The sequence below is a fragment of the Cryptomeria japonica genome, chromosome 10 (genome assembly GCF_030272615.1).
Source record: "Cryptomeria japonica chromosome 10, Sugi_1.0, whole genome shotgun sequence".
NCBI lineage: Eukaryota > Viridiplantae > Streptophyta > Pinopsida > Cupressales > Cupressaceae > Cryptomeria > Cryptomeria japonica.
The window spans coordinates 617,576,971-617,594,805 of NC_081414.1; the positions used below are offsets into that span (position 1 = coordinate 617,576,971).

The 17,835-nt window shown below is 36.1% G+C and overlaps 1 protein-coding gene across 1 annotated transcript in view; it reads right to left on the bottom strand.

Annotated features, from left to right (window-relative positions):
* The window catches only part of LOC131029966 (probable apyrase 6), a 134,664-nt gene that overhangs the window by 44,100 nt on the left and 72,729 nt on the right, over window positions 1–17,835 (bottom strand). The window contains exons 4-5 of the mRNA XM_057960650.2: window positions 14,464–14,571; window positions 9,190–9,244 (exon numbers count right to left, since the gene is read on the bottom strand). Of these exons, the coding sequence (XP_057816633.1) occupies window positions 9,190–9,244; window positions 14,464–14,571 (163 nt within the window). The remainder of the gene's footprint in view (window positions 1–9,189; window positions 9,245–14,463; window positions 14,572–17,835) is intronic.

A 17,835-nucleotide genomic window follows, 5' to 3' on the forward strand; every position in this document is an offset into this window, starting at 1 on the left:
GTAGAAGTGTTGCTAGTTCATTGTTTACGTAGGCCCAAAGTAGGAACACCCTCTTAAGCATGATGGAGCTCGAAGTGAAGAAGGTTGTAAGAGCCTTGTTAATATTGGAATTCCCTATCCTTAGTCTGTTGATAGTATATACACCACATTGAAGGTTTTATCCCCGACTCGAGATGTGATGAAATTCTTAGGACCGAGGGTTGCAGGAAAAAACACCAACACGCTGCGACTGGTAAAATATTATATCGACCTTCTCTGCAATACTCCTCAAGGGTCAGGTCGCTTCGTATTTCTTTGCCAAAAATTGGATTCAACCACATAAAGTCTCTACCCAATAGTTCTATCGCTCCACAAAAGTTCAGGCCACAATATTATAATATTAAATTTTTCTTCAACTCCATCATGAAGCCACTACTTTTCAGAAGCATAAATCCTCTGGAAATTGCAGAGAATAAATTATTTTTGTTATTTCTGAAATAAACCCTTTCATAAAATACCTCCAATTTAGACCTCAAAACTTCTGTAACTGTCTTTGTCGTTACAAAAAAAGAACCCTCAAAGGTTGCAGAATTTTTTTTAGCTCTGATACCATTGAAATATCCCCCTAGGGCCCTAGGGATATTAATTCCAGAATTTTGAACAACGAACCACAAAAATACAACATACCATTTGCATGTAATTGATTTTTCAATTAATCCAACAAATTACACTAAAAATCATTAGATTTCAGATTGAAACTGAATTTCTGAAATTTAGATATGAATATAGCCTCAAATCTTTAATAGAACAACAACAAAATCCAATCATAGCCACAGAACTTACAGTCTGATTGGATAACCAGTAAATAAGTCTTGAAGCACAAAGTGAGTCACCTGCGTGATAACTCCAACTGACAATGGGCTTCCGTCCACTGCCTCCAAGCTCGAGGGTTTGCATCCTCAAACCTGCTGAAATCTAGAGCTTCCCAGAAACTCTACAAGAGAATCAATTTCCAAACATAAAACCAAGCATGTGAAAATGAGCCTCTCCAAGTTATTAAATAGCTCAACCCTGTGACTCTTTGTTCGCCCACTGCCTGTCTCTTGGAATTCCCTTCTATTTATTAAATGACTTTACTTTATAATTCGATGTTGACATAGAAAATCACTTTAATCTGCATTAATAAATAATTAAATTAAGTTGTCTTTTAAATTGTTATGTTTTGACAACTTAAACTTAATTATTTAAATAAATTTCCTAATGTCCCAAAAAGGGGGCATTACAAAGGGCCTTTTCAATAAGAAAAAACCTCCTCCTATATGTTACAGCTAAGGATCAAAAGCCAAAAAATTCAAGGGGGAGTAGGGTGGGGAATTGTCATGTTTTCTTGACAGATTTTAGAGGCAGCTACACAAGGGTAAGGTCTCAGTTTTTCGTACACGTCGTGGAGTTAAAGTTTGTTCAACACTAAAAGATGATGAGAAGATAGAGTGACATAGATTTCACATGGAGGCAGAAATGTGGGCTCAAGGTGTGGCAATGTCGGCACCTTTTGCAAGTGCACAATCATCTTTGCCTACGTCATCCACAATTTTAGTAGTCAAGTTGGCACAAGAGGAAAGAGGAAGATGAGAGGTGATGACAAGGGAAGGTCAATTGAAGCTATGTTTAATGTGCAAGCATGAGAAGCAATAAAGTCTTCCATTGCCAAATTCTTTTTTCTCATGCCATCCCATTTCATGTGGCCCATTTCTCTTACTTGAAACAAATGACCAAAGATGTAGCCATATTGGTCCCTCATTCATACCCCATGGAGATCATAAGCTATGCATTACCCTCTTAGACAGAGTATTCCAAGTTTAATGTGCTAATGGAGGATATGAGGCAAACTTGGATGAGGACGGGTTGCTCAATTGTGATGGATGGGTGGACTGATGTTAGACATTGGCCACTCATCAACATCATAGTCACATCCCCTATTGGTTCTTATTTTTGCATAGCCATGGATTGTTCAGGGAAGCATAAGGATACAGACTTCCAATTTACCATTTTAAGAGATGCCATAGAGGAGGGTGGGCTCTCAATGTTGTACAGGTGATCATCGTATCAGCACATGTGCGCCAATCAGTTGGTTTGATGGTGGAGAGTGCTTACAAGAACATCTTTTGGACCCCATGTTGTGTTCATACATTGAACACTGCATTGAAATACATAGGGAAAATAGACTGGGTGAAGCGAGTGTTGGTAGAAGCTAGAAAAATTCAAATGTTCATTTGCAACCACCACACCTCACTTTCTCTCTTCCAATCATTTTCAAAGTACTTACTCAAACTTGTTGAGACGGGGTATGCCACCTCATTTTGTTTCAATATATAGAAACATTGGAAAATTAAAATTCTGAAACTTCAAACATTTGTATTCCAATTATATTGAGCCTTCTATTGCGTAGTTAAATATGGTTATATTAGCTCAAACTAACCATATTGGATGGTGGAAATGGCATGGGAGGGATACACCACAATTGAAGATTGTTGCCACTCCCTTACTTGCACAAGTAGTCGGTTCCTCTGTTGTAGAGAGGAATTGGTTCACATATGGCTTTATCCACTCCATCAAGAGGAATAGACTTACCTCTAAGCGAGCGGAGAAGCTAGTGGTCGTGCATAGTGCTCTTTGACTTTAGGAAGACGTTGCCCAGGTTGATGAGGAGACACCAAGGGGATTGGTTGGGATTCATTGGATAAGGTGGACCATGACAGTGGCAATGACTCAGAGGACTCTGATTTTGATGGGATGCAAATTAGGGGCAGCAGTGTACTTCGATTTTTTGTATTTTCATGACGTAATTGAAAATGAAACTATACGGCAGCAGTGTATCCTTTGGGCATTTTGTTATAAGTTTATAATTTGTATGTTATTTTTTAATATCACATGCATATTGACAACAAATTCTAAATTCTGAATGCATATTGAGTGTTGACAATGAATTTTAAACACAAATGTTATAAGTTAAGGTCCTATAATGTATATATGCCTGCTTTATCCATGTTTTCATATAAAAATTTAAAATTTCCCTACATATTTTTTTTTTCCCTATATTTTATATAGCCATCCCTTTGCTGTCCACTAGCCGTCCCCAAAATTGGCTTGAAAAATCGGAGACTTGGAGGCACGTCACCCTATCCCGGAAACTCAAAGTAACCTTGCTTGCCTAGTGATTACCATGAAAGGTCATAAATTAAATTATACCTCTTTCACTCTGTGAACCCAGTACCATGTGATGATTGGGATGCCTCATAATGATTTTCTTTTTGTTATCAACTTTTGTCCAAGCCATCTGATTTTCCTCAACTTTATAATCTGTAAAATAAAATGAATCATTGCAAGAATGATTTATAGAAGCCAGTAAAGATTGATGAAAATTAGCAGCCACTCCCCATTCTTCTTCATTAGACAATTTACATGCTCACTCTTCTATTAGAGACCTCATTGATGCCTGCAAACTCACCAAATTTCTAAATTTACCAGAGACCCTTGTTTCCATTTCATTCATGAATTCACCTGAAATTTTGTTGAAACTGGCGAGAGATAACAATATCTGAATCTTTTGGAGACAAAGGAGTTGAACCTAGCACCTACTCTTGCTCTCTCACAGCCTTGAACCGTTACCCTTCATCTGGTTTAGAATCCAAGGATTTCAAAACAGGCACAACTCGCTTTACTAATAGATGGGAGAAAGAAGCTTCCTGTCACCAAGTGACCTGATTTTTGGCTTAGCCATCATAAATTCTAAGGCTTAAACAATGCCTGCAGCAGAATGGGATATTCTTATTATCTAAAACTTGTTTCTAAATCCTATCTTCCACCTTTAACCAAATCTTATCATGAAAACCTTTGGATATATCTAACTCAACCTAAATCCTAGCCACAGTTGAATGAATCAAACCATCTGTTTGTGGGTCAGCTACCAAAAATTTATCTGGCATATTGCCAAAGCCCTGAAAACAAACATCTACCCAAAACTGCCTACAGAGCTAATGTAACCTAATCCAGACCAGCATAGCTGAAAATGTTTCAATCATCGGATTGAATGCAGGACACCATGGCTTTACAAGAAAAACATTCTTCTCTTAAAACCATGAGCCATGTTTTCAAATATAAGATATATCTTCTATCATTTCACACAACACAAAGAAATCTTGAGCACTAGGATAAATTTCTATAGAGCTTTTGATCTTTTCTGCCTAGCATTTTGAGATCCACAAATGCCGATCTGCCAATCTTGGCCAAAGAGCATGAAATCTGCATATTAAACCTAAGTTGCTAGTCCTAGTATAGGGATGGGTATGCGTACGGGGTTCAAGTATGGCAGTTTGATTTTTCCTTGGGTACACCATATAGGTACTGATTCAGCTGTATGTGTTTGTGTCTGTGTGTGTGTGTGTGTGTGTGTGTGTGTGTATGTGTGTATTTTTACTCTAGAGGTATCCCCGCGACCCAGCCCAATGCCCAAACCACCTTACCTTGGACTTACTGCCAAGTTGGGTCAGGAAGGGGCGAGCTAAGGCGAGACTAGTCCTCTAGGGTGTACGCAGCCGCCCACAAGCCACATGCATCGGGCGAACCCAAACCTCGGAGTCGAACCCGAGACCAATGGGGAGCAAACCTACGGCCCAAGCCATCTCCGCTACTCATGCGGGCTATATATATAGACCATGGTTACCGAGAGACCCGTCTCCTACCCCTTGAGATGTGTCTTCAATACTGGCGATGTCCCCGGATACTTTTAGATGCATACGGTGTTTTTGGCTACCATCTCCAAAGTCTCCAAATTGATGTCTCCCACCAAAAACCTTAGGGCAAAACACAATAAAAGGCGAATAAATAAAATAAGCCTGCAGCAAAGCAAATTCATAGGGAAATAACTAATAAGGAAACCGCATCGCAGGAAGACAAAAATCCATGCAAAGTTACAGTGATCAGATCTACTGACAATGTAGACTTTTTGAGAGGGGCATAAACTCTTGCATGACTAATTTCCTGACATTGTAATGGTCTAAAGAGAAATTGCCTTTACTATTTAGCCAACAATATTGAGTGTGCTTAACACCTATATTAACTTAATTTTACTAAACCATTTAGACTGGCTATGGTACTAGTAGAATGAGCAATTTTAATTTCAATTTTTGTTCAATTTTGAACTTAATGTTACCACTATTCTCGTTTTCAAAATTCTCTGTCATCATATTTTCTGAAAATTATTAAATTACGTTAAAAAAATTAGCATCTCCAAGTACCCCCGTCTCCTGGTAACCTTGATAAAGACATATATCAACGCATGTGTGTGTGTGTATAACTCATAATTGGCAATAAACAAAATATAAAATATTTAAATACCTCGTAATTTTGAAAAAAAAGTAAAGACTTATAGATTCATAATTCAGTGACTTGTCAAATGTAAAACAATGAAAATTACAATTGACATTCAATAATCTTCATTGAGAGCATCAAAGTCAACATTTGGTTCAATTTCAGTTGGACCATAATGATTTAAAATGCTACTTCCACTAGCCATGTCATATGGCAAACCCAACGACAAACCAGACCCATATGGATATGCGGGGGCTCAGGGAGAACCCAATAACATAGTATTTAACCTCTCTTTGCAAATTTTTCTTCATCATACAAAACTTCTTGACTCAAAGCAAGGATAGGCTGCTCATCAAAACACAGAAAGATACTCTTCTCCTGCAAAGAGTTTGTGATAGCAGTTGTTGCATCTGTGTTATCTTCTTCGGTTGTATCCTCTAAACAATTAGCCAACAAAGATCTAGAATCAACCTGCATAGATTTTTTTTTGGATAAATCTCGAATCCCAGATTTGCAACCCTGTTTACAAGGACTAGGAAAGGCCATGGTTTTCTTCTGAACCAAAAATTTGGGGCCCAGCTCTACCACATTTGTCATTTACAAATTGCTCTACAGGATTTGCAACAATTTGGACAGGAACATCCATTTGAAAATGTCCAACATTGATTTATTGATTTAACTTTTAAATTTTTAATTTATCATATTCATTTTATACAATATTTCCCCAAGTTTAAGGGACATCAAAAAAATTCCAAGATTTTGGGAACAGCAGGGAGAGACTATTTAAATATTAATAAAAATTTCATATTTAAAATTTTAAATAGACATAAATTAAAAATAAAAACTTAAAATAAGTGAAAAGATGCAGAAATTTTAAGCATCTTTGAGCCTATTTTTTTCTAATCATTTAAATAGTGGTTGTAATATTATAAAATATAATTTTTTTATCTAAAAAATATTTGTTAAAGAAGGCTAGAAATTGTTACAAAAACGATTAGTTGTTTGTATATTGATAGTTAATAATATAAGGTAGTAATTTGTATCATAGTTGAACTACTCGCCAAGGCTCGGAAAAAACTCGGCAACTTAAAAATATGCTTAAATTTAATTAGAAATGCATTTTTTTGGGCAATCAATCGAAAACAGGCCATCCAAAGGGTGGTTTCAATATGTGTTGTCTGCCATGGCCAATCCAAGTCAATCCAATTGCAAAATTCAATGAGGAGATGCATCCAATGAGTCAATAAATGAGTACACAAAAGAAACAAGCTGATTCTAGATATATTTGATTGATTTAAATGCAAATTGGGTACAAAATAGCATCCTCATGTGGAATGTTGATGGACAATAGTCTGAAACAAAATGAAATAGCAAATTGTTTTTGTAAAACTAAGAGTAAATACTACATCAAAACATTTTACATCTTCCTCTTCCCACCTCTAGTGAAAACGAAGGGAGAGATAGAACTAGAGGGTCTAGTCCTAGGAGTCTGATGTGGCTCCTCCACCTCGCCAAAATGAGGTTGAGGGTGGCACCCCTCGCAAGGGTCTAGGGGTGAGAGAGACAGAGGTAGAGAGATAGGTCTAGATCTTGGAAGAGAGGAGAGAGTGAGATAGAGAGTGGTAGAGGGAGAGGATAGAGCAAGAGTGATAGGGAGATAGATAGGTATAGAATTAGTGGTAGAAAAAGAGAGTGAGATAGAGAGAACGAGAGAATGCTGATAGGAGCCTACTAATTACTGAAATTTGACTAAGTTTGAAAATTTAAAAGATCTTCTAAAACCTATATTTTTCATTATAGCTCCTAGAGATCTGAAACCACTCTCAAACATCCTACCAATATATACATGAAATATAACTTAAAGTGACATATTGAAATGTGAATTATACTTAAATGTTATATTTCATGTATATGTTTTGATGAAGAGAATGAGACTGACTTGTAAAAAAAATTAAATAATTTTTTGACGTGTTTGGGCCTCTTTTCTTTTATGCAGATGGGTTTTTTCCATAGACTCGCCAAGTTTTTGTGAAGAACTCACCAAAAACTCTACAAGTTTTTGTGTGAGTTTATGGAGTAAATACTCGCTGAGAAGAAAAACTCGCGACTTTTTTAAGACTCGGTGAGTACTTTGCGAGTCTTCCATCTATTTGTATATTGATCTCCTAATTATTCATGTCTTAGTTAACAGCGATTTGAGGGAGTTATTGTACACTTAGCTACTTATGATTGAGGGAATTAGTTGTCCGTTAGTTTCCATCATTTATGGATTTACTACCAATAATTTGGGGGTGCTGGAGTTGGGATTATTAAAAAATGTGTAATGGCCCCTTTTAGGAGGCTGTCAATTCCCAAAGAGCAACATATATTACTACCTAGTATATTACATTAATTCAGAGTAGATAATTAAAGTTGCTCATAATTCAACTTAATGTTGTCATTACTCCAATCCTAACTCCTAATCCCTTCTCATTCTTAATCCCAAAATAGGGCATTGGCTTGTCTAGAGTGCTATGACACCACCTCCCTAATTCAGCCCGGACATCAGGAACATCAGTCCTTTCATCCTTGGCGCTCTTTCATCTTGGAGTGGATTTACTCTGCCTCTCCCTAACAGCACCCATCTCCCTTGGAGAATAGAATTAGAATTGATTAAGCATTTAGACCGTGAATATATTTTTCTTTCAATTATTAATAATTATGAATGTATATAAAATTATGTATGACTCTCATACATATTGCAGTCTATATAAATATTACTATTAAATTCTGCATAAGAACATTATCAGGCATCATAAATTAAGCATACATATTAAGCACATCCCCATGCATACCACCAAGAACAAGGATGTTACTGCCTGTAACTTAATAACAGTTCTGATCTGATTTGATCGATGGTGATGTCATTGGAGGCTTTTGATTCCTTTACTTTATATCTCTCAATGTGAGGGAGAGGTCACACCTCTTCATCATGAATGCCCTTTGGCAAGAGATGCACCATTTCACCACTAGCCCCCTTTGAAAGAGTGCAATTCTTCATTATTTCCGCCTTTTGAAAGGGACACAACCTTTCACAATCAGATCTGCACTTTTGATTCCCAAATTATCCCCCTCTCAAATGAGGTTCTCTTCTCCCTTTTAGATCTCATGTTTGAGGGAGTCACAACTTTTCATTCCATGTCTTTTGACCATTCATTAACTTAATTAAATTTTTGATTATAAGGTAATGCTGCTACAATAGCTTGGTGCTTGAGGATGAAACCCTTCAGGTGTGAACCTAATCATCTTGGGATGAAAGCCCTCAGGAGTAGTATGTGGTGCAGAACAATAGCAGGATTGGGCTGGTGATCAGTTGGCATACTGCAGTGTCTTTAGGCGTATAAATGAAATTCAGATCTGTATGCTGGGCATTCTGAATGAGTTGTATTTGACTAGTTGCTCTGCATTTGAATGTATGTGTTTTCATAAAGATAATATGAAAAATATTTCTTGTTTGAGTCTGTCAAGATTTGAGTTCTGTATGCATTGTTTAGGTCATTAAACCTATTATGTAAGTTGATGTTGATGACATCCCTAGAAAGCAAAATATAGTTACATATTACAAACAGCAAAAATTTACCACTTTCCTCATTAATTGAACAAAAACTGCATTAACGAAAAATTGCACCAACATAGAGCTGATACAAGCAATAAGTGGAATATGCATAGCTCTAACAAGTAATGAGTCACAAGATATCATCATAAACAAACAACCATACAAAATTCCATCCAACAAGATGCTTTTGATAAAATGACATCCAAATGCTCTTACAAAACTAATCTGGTAGCGTGGTGACTTACACGAATTGAGTGCCCCTAGAACAAGCATTTGGAGCACTCCTTCCCATGCTGCTTCCTGTATGAAACAAAATCATAACGTCAAGTATAGCTTAAATAAATTCATTTTCACATTGAACAATGATATTCCCCTATTGTAGGTCAGTAGTAATGAAAAATTGCTATCCATCAAAACTGACATAATTATCATAGAGCACACGAAATAGATACCACCAAACAGAGAGTCATACACAAAGAATAAACATAAATCGGGGTTGTCAGGACAGAAGATGTCTGCATTAGATGCCAACGGTGGTACTAATCCCCAATCAATTTTTCTTTGCCAAAGATTTGTATGGACTTGAAAATATACCTATGTTAAAGAAAGGAGGGATTTAGAAGAAATGGTGAAAATAAACATACAAATAAAAAGATAAAAAGTTCAATTACACTTGCAGAATTCTTACAAAGAATGGCCATAAAGCCAGTTGACACTGTTAAACTCTCAAAAAGTACCCTACAAATGTCTGAAAACGACTAGTGTACCAAGTAAGAAAAAATCAGACTTGACTGTACTGGCTTTCCAATTGAATCACGCTGAAAGAAGTTGATGGAATTAGTCATGAAATACCCATAGGTATATTTACATCAAACATCACAATCAGTTGTGAAATGTCGGATTTGTTATTGTGGCCTTATTTTCTGGAAATGGATGATGAGATTATTGTTCATGGTCACTGCCCAACAATCATGCCTACACCATCTATGCCTTATAAAGTTGGAAAAATGAGTTTCATAGAAAATTTCAGTTTTAGAACATCCACCATACAAGGATAGTCTAGAATAAAAAAAAAAATAGAAAATATTCATCTACCTTTAGAATGATGATAAAATTAAATACAAACAATAGAGAAGATTCCTTAAAAGTTACACCACTGAAGAGTTTAAGATAAAATTTTGGCAAAAGAAAGAACTTTTTTGTGGTTATCAAGTGCCTACAAGCCTTTGAATGCAATATTGCAGGAGCAAAATTGAGCAGCAAATAGTTTCTTCTTAAATATGGGGTGCTTTGGCTGGAATATTTGTACTAGAAGCTAGTTTGTGCTTGGTCATCAATCTTTTAATACTTCCAGCTCAGCTTGTTAATGGGAAGTGAGTTAAGTTCTAGAATGCTTAATTTTTTCAAGTTTTAGCTTGAAGGTTGTTTAATGCTTTTCAATTTGAAGTTTTATTGTCAATTGATTTTCAAAATATTAAAAACAATAAATTTGCAACCACTTGCATGGACAAATGACATTTTTTATCTGCACCATTATTGTATTTCACCTTGATTTACCTATTCAGAATTTAGCATTTTGGAAATCAAATTGTTTAATTCTAATTTACTGGATTCTCCAAGGTAACCTATTGTGTGCATTTTACCTCTCCTAACACAAATCCAAGCTTTCATACAGCATACAAATATTATACTTCATAGATTCAGCTACATTCATTTTGATCTTCTCCCAAACATAACTGATATCCCTGATATCCTGCTGAAAAATTCTCCTATTTCTTTCCTTCCAAATGTTCCAGAGCATAAAGATGATGTTAGTTTACAACACGGACAGGAAATAATGACCATGAGGCAGATGGCTCTGCCATGCTTGAATCAACTGTTCAAAGGACTGAATGTTGACCCATGAAAGATTAAACAGTTTAGATAAAGACTTCATTGTCCAAACATAAAACACAACAAAAGGGGCCATACAAGCCACATTTCACAAGACCATCCCCAGTTAAGATTCTTTCCTTTAGCACCAACCACACAAAGAAACTCACCTTGGGCCAGAGAGCAGGCTGCCATATGAGTTTGAAGAAGTCCTTCAACAGTTAGCACTTTGACATTTGATTTCATTGTTATTATCTTTTGGGAACATTTAATGCAACAAATAGATGCACGGGGTACTTTTTATCAAATTACTGGATGGCACTGCCCCCAAGATCACCTTATAAATTTCCTGGCCTGTCATTGAAGAAATGTCATGTCCTCTATATTCTTGTTAATTTCTATTGTTGGTGTTATTAAAATAGAAGTGTTTCTCAACACTATATATATATTTATTAATAAAAATTTAACTTTAAATATAAATATATAATATAAACCAAATTTTGAAATTTCAAACTTCGCGCCCAAATTTGGGTCCTATGGGACCTAAACGAGCAGGTACAAGTTGGAGCTTGGCACACATTTTCATTCATATTTTTGGATTTTAACAATTCGCAATTTGTGATCTCATATCTGCATCAAGGACAAAGTCCCTTGTTGGCGGATAGCAATCTATGAGGCCAGAAACTCTCTTAGCTTGCAGTTCAGAAGTAGGACAAAAACCGTAACCTCTATTTGTGCAGTTCTAAGTATGGTGCTGCAATTGTGCAGAATAGGTTAAATTGGTGTGTTGTAAGTAGCCTAGCAGGGCACTAAAGTTTTCCCAGGCAAGTCATTGTTGTCAAGTAACCTGGAGATGCATGTATATACCAGATCTGAAGATATTAATGAACCTGCAGTCAAACACGTAGATCAGGCATTTTGCCCACCTCTACACAGGACAGCAAGCAGAAATCAGGTGGATTTGAGGATCAAAATGAAACCCTAATGCTGTTCCAGGTTGCCAGTACTCACAGTCAACACCATCTGAGCAAATTGAAATCCTTTCAGGCTTGCAAGTTACAGCAATAATTATTTGCAAGAAGAATTCATTGTCAACCCCTTTCGAACAATGCAACAGCCCCCTTATATATACATGAATCTAAAGGGCAAAAGAAATTTTGCCCAAACCCGAGCACGAACCCAAACCGGTAACTTAGGTTTCCATCCAACCTATGTTATTGCATAAATGTTTTGGCCCTACCAGCTATGTTCATAAGAAAATATCAAAATAACAAATGGGAGTTTCCTGAGAACATGAGCAGAAAAGAACTTTGGAAACAATGAGAAAAAAAATACATGCAGAACTGTTTCCACACATATGGAAACAATGAGAAAAACAATGTATATGTTATCACAAGTATAACTAATTCTTTGAGCTTGCGAAGGAGCTAAAATTTTGAATGAATTCCGGAAGCTTTAACCTATGCAAAAGAAAGTGGCAAGTTTTGCAAGGACAAAGCAAATGGTGGGTCTGAAATTATTTTGGTCAAGGGAAATAAAATCAGAAATTGAAGAAAATTAGGATTAGATAACAGGTCAATGTTGATGCATGAAAAGGCTTGTTGATGTGTGCATACCTTGATGTGTTTGTAATGTCCCCTTCTCCTTAGTGATCATTCAGGTGTTGATTAGCCTATTCTTTTGTTATTCCGGTAGGTTGATTCGAAGATATAAGGGATGAGAGGCTGGCATTGTCAATTATTTATTGATGGAGAAATAAATAATATTACTCTGAGCCCATAAAGTAATATTATAAGGGAAAAGTCACTTTTGGTTATAAAATTAAATTATAAAAATAAAGTGACTTAAGTTATGAAATAAAGTCATAAAGTGACTTTATTAAGAAGGTAATAAAATATAAAGTGACTTCATCATAAAGGCAAAGTTATAAAATGAATTTATAACATTTATTAAGCCTTCTAGAAGTAAGAAGAACTTCTTGGAGGGAAAAGTTTATTAAAAATCACACATTGTGATATTGAGGTCCAACAGCAGTTTAGAAATTCTATTTAAGGGGTTTCCTTCCTTCTCCAAGGATTATGATATGTGATTGTTTGATACTTGATATTTCTCCTTAGTTGCTGGTGTGACAGTGACAGCCATTTCTGAGGACGAAACCCCTTGGATATTTGTAGGTTGGACGGAAACCCAACACGACTTGTGAGGTGGATTTATTCAGAGTTCATCATTGAGCTTATTTGCAGAATTTTGAGCAGATTGGTGGAAGTTCCAGCTAGGGTTTGGACACAATAATAGAGCCATGTTGCAGGTTGAAGGTTAGGTGAATTTATTTGATATTTCTAGCTAAGGCAACCTCTTGTAGGGCATGTTTGGAAATGATTGCAGAATTGGGTATGTGTTGCATGTATTGTTTGTAAATTTCTGAGTAATTGCAGCATCAAATGCTATAGTAATAAGTGCCAAAATTCACCATTCCAATAGTAATATATAAGGGTTTACAGTTCCATTGTGAAAATTCTGTTATTTATATTTATTGCACGTTTTTATCATTGCATGCACAAGAATATTCAAGATATGAAATAAACACCAAACATATATCTAAACAAATTCATAAATTCCATCAAAATCCAGACAATAGGATATTTCAGTGTTGCTATTCAAAATTTACATAGAAAGTATTAACTTGCATTTTAAACTCATGTAAGACCTCTTCAGTCATTTAGCCAGTTTGTTCTTGAAGCTCCTTGTGCATCCCAAGATTCCCCACCCATGGTAAGAATCAATCTCCTGGTATCAGCTTCCCATGTACCCCCATACATAGCTTCCACTGTCAATCCCCTAAGTATTTAGATCAACAGAGTCACAGACCAATCACCGTAAGCTTTTTGGATCAACAGAGTCACAGACCAATCACTGTAAACTTTTTGGACTTGTGGATGGTGCTTTTCCACAAACCAGTTCAGATTTGATTCCATTTCTATGGCTAGCTTTTTTCAATATGTGTAAATGTACTTCGGTAAATTCAATTTTAATATTAAAGAAAAGTCACATGCTGATAATCTGTATGTCAATATTTAGTAGTTAGAACATATAATTAAACATGTGATGTACATTTTCCAGGGTATAGCTATCTAACAATAAACACTAATTTACTTCAGTTTATGACTTCTATATTTTTCCTAATTTTTTCGATATGGATCCCCTATATCCTGTCAAAGACTGTCCCTTATTTCTTAACATGAATTTTTTTGGGTCTCACTACACTTCCTGAAAATTCATTCACGAATAACCCTCATCCTCAAAGCTTGAAGAAATATATGAAGTGATGCATATTTAGGATACGAGGCAAAGAAAAATTCTACCTAAAGGTACCTACAATCATGTAATTCTGCAACAATAGGTGCAAACCCACCTTTGTGGCCATACGGACAAGCATAACATATATTTGTGACCACAAGGGAAAAGGACTTAAAGGTTGTCATACATTAGACCATCTCAGTATCTGCAGCAGAAACTGTTTGATCATGAAGCACAAAATATATTCCTCAAAGGACCTGGCTTTTACGTATTTAACATCAAAACGTGAAAATGGCTTTGTAAAGGAAAAAAAATGTCTTGGGAGGTGGAAAAGCCCTAAAACATCTTACCTGACCAAAATGAAGAAAGCTCTGGCTATAAAGATCATATGTAACTCCTCCCAACGTTAAAATATGCAAATCCTCAGGGTCAGGCGATTTTTCTGGTACAAATGTAACCTGCAGTTTAGAGATGCACAAAATAAATATGAACATGTTCAACAACCTTAAATTATAAGTACCTTAACTAAATAATTTCAAATAGCATTGCTGATGACAAATAATTTACTGGACGAACTTAGAAGAACAAATAGAAAAATGGTACCATGCATGACATTGGAAATCTAAACATTTCACATAAAAACTTCCAAAACCCATGTTGATACATAAGAAGGTAGTTGCAAAACATAACAGCATCAATCATGAAATTCATCAAACTTGATACATAGGAATCTAGGCTTAGAACTACAGGCTTCTGCCAGCTTTGTTTACTAATGATCTTTTGCATTATTAATAAGAAAACAACATTACGTTTCATCACACAAAACTATATACAAATGATTACTCTCCCTTTAGTTCAAATTAAAACTTAACTCATTAAATTACTCATCAACAACATAGCAAGACATATAACTACAGCATGTTCAATAGGTATTAAAAGAACCATAGAGAACCCTTTCTTTGGTTTGGCCTTGATGACATACTTCAACTGTAAACCAGACACAATGTTGTGTTTGAATACCTCTATATGTTTGCTGCTTGGTGATACCCCAAGTAAAAATTGAGTAAAACCTAAACATAGATATAAATGTGGAACCAAATCTTCAACAAGAGATATGAATAGATTATTAAATTGCCATTTTATGTTTCCTCACACTACCTTCAAGTAGCATTATGTCATTTGCAACTTGCCTAACTAGTTCTTTCTTCTTCATATGCATACTGCATTCTTCTGCATATGGATGTGTTTGAATGTCTATGTAAATACAAAAACTTGTGTCTTCTATTATTACTATAATATCAAATGGCTTCTATCAGCCATCAAAGACTCAGATAAATTGTGGTGAAGCATATCTACCACCTTCAAGAACATAAATCTAGTACCAGCTAAATTGCAATAATTGGAATATTAAAATTTCTAACACAAGGTGTATTAACCCTAGTCTTTGGATTCTTGGAATGACCACAAGCAGCACAAAAATTGGTATTAATGAGAATCTATAAACTCGGTGATGATGGATCTCAACCAGGGTTACACGGGCTTTCCTGGTCATCCATGTGACCTATGCATTTCAGATGTGTGGGGATTAGTCAGGAAATGTCTACTGGGTCATCCCCAAAAGAAATGGGGCTTGTACAGAGGAAATGACCTGGAGAGTTGGAGACATTAATGTCCCTGGTGTCTATTACAGATTTTTTTTAAACAAACAAAAATGAGTGAGCTGATTGCATGTGTTGAATTTTATCATTTTCCATATTTTTTAAGCTGACGTCCACATAAAAAGAGAAAAAAATCCCATCACTAACATTTTTAAGATGCATCCACATCCTGAAAGCACCATGGAACACAGATATCAACTAATCAGACATCTCGTTCAAGGATAGTAAAGCAATGAAACTGCAAAGAACCAATATTCTCCTGTAAATTCTGTGATGTCTGTCAAATACATTAAATAAAACAATTGCATACAAATGTTTAGCCTCACTAAGCTAAAAACTCCAAACATGTTTGTGAGTTGGTTCGATGTAAGGAATTTGTGAATTAATCCATTTAAATTTTTTATCATCTACAAAATCTTTCCATAGAAGAACTTTATGTTTATATTATTTGAGCTTCATTTACTTGGACATTTATAAGAACACATATTTATCTGCCTCTCTTTTCAGGCCAATGTTAATTGCAATCTAAGGTTTCTAATGTTATCAAATTCCACAAACGTCCATTCACTGCATCAGGTGATCCATACCACTGGGCCCAGGATGGTGGCACATAGGACATCACAATAACCTGGCTACTAAATCACTCTACTGCTAAACACATTCAACATAATAACACACAAACCATTACATATTCACAAGGACACAAACACGGCAAGATCCATCCAATCAATAGCAGGAGGAAATGCATCTTAGCTGGCTTGTCTAATTAGAAAGATGAAAATCCAATCATACAAGCCTTGAAAAATGCGGCACACCAACTCTACAGGATCCAGATGAGCTGTGTAAGTTGCAGTGTTGAGATACATGACACTAATCTACAGATGTGATAGCACTGAGGTGTCAAGCACTGTAATTGGACCTCGGTGATTTGATCTGTAGATCTCCAAGACCTTGACAAAGATGATAATGAGGATGGCATAAGGCTTTGCACAAACCTGGATAACACAATGTGTAGCACGCCTCTGCAGAACCCACTGACATGGCATGCCAATTTGGGGTGGACCAATTAAAATGAGTTCCATTTGACATGCTGTCAAAGGTAGCTGGTTTGTTAATAATCTAAAAACCATCAGATTCACATTCAAGTACAGTTAGGTTGTTGATAGAATAGAAATGCAGTTTTATTTCAGGGTCAAAAATAACATAGCAGACTCATCAAAAAATGATATTTTAACATATTTGGATACCTCTCAAAAAGCTACATAATTATAAAAAAATGGCAGCTCATTTTGAGTATGTATACAAATGTTATTACCTCTGCAGATTTCAGGGATGGAAAAATGACAGTTTTGGCCACAACTGAATTCCTCTTACTAGTCTGACTGCAGTTAGATGTGTCCCTAAGAGAAAAGGGAGCTACTCATGGTTTCAGCTGCATCAGAATTCATCACAGGGTGCCAATAACAGTTTCTGTCTTGATTTGCTACACACAGGGAAATATAGCAGAACTGAAGAGTCTATTCACATAAGAGCTATGTTCCACGGGGACGTGTCCCCTGCCCTTTTTCCCTCATACCCGTACTGGGGACAAAACGGGGACGCTGGGACGGGAAATTGCCGTTTCCTTGGGGTCCCATTTTTGGCAAAATCATCAGGGACGTTCCGGGGACTGCTCTTGGGAAGCAGGGGACGGCAGGGAACGACCAGCTGTCCCCAGGACAGCTGGCCGTCCCCTATGACCCAGAATTTTTTAAGTCAAATTTTTTTTTAAAAAACACATTTTTAATTTATAAAAGAGGTTCGGCTGGTCCAACCAAGACCCCAAATAAACATTAAAATATAAAAAACCCTAATCTAATGCATAATACAAGCAAAAGGAAGAAAAAGAAACTCATTTTGACATTTGCAGAATAGGAAAAGAGCAGCAAGAAGAGAAGAAGCAGCTGGTTAAGGAGTGAACAGCAGGTGAAAGAGGAGCTTAGGCCATCAAATCTACTTCACTAGAGGTATGTTTTTCATTTTGCATTTGTTTTTGTAGTTTGTTTTAAGATATTTCCAAGTATT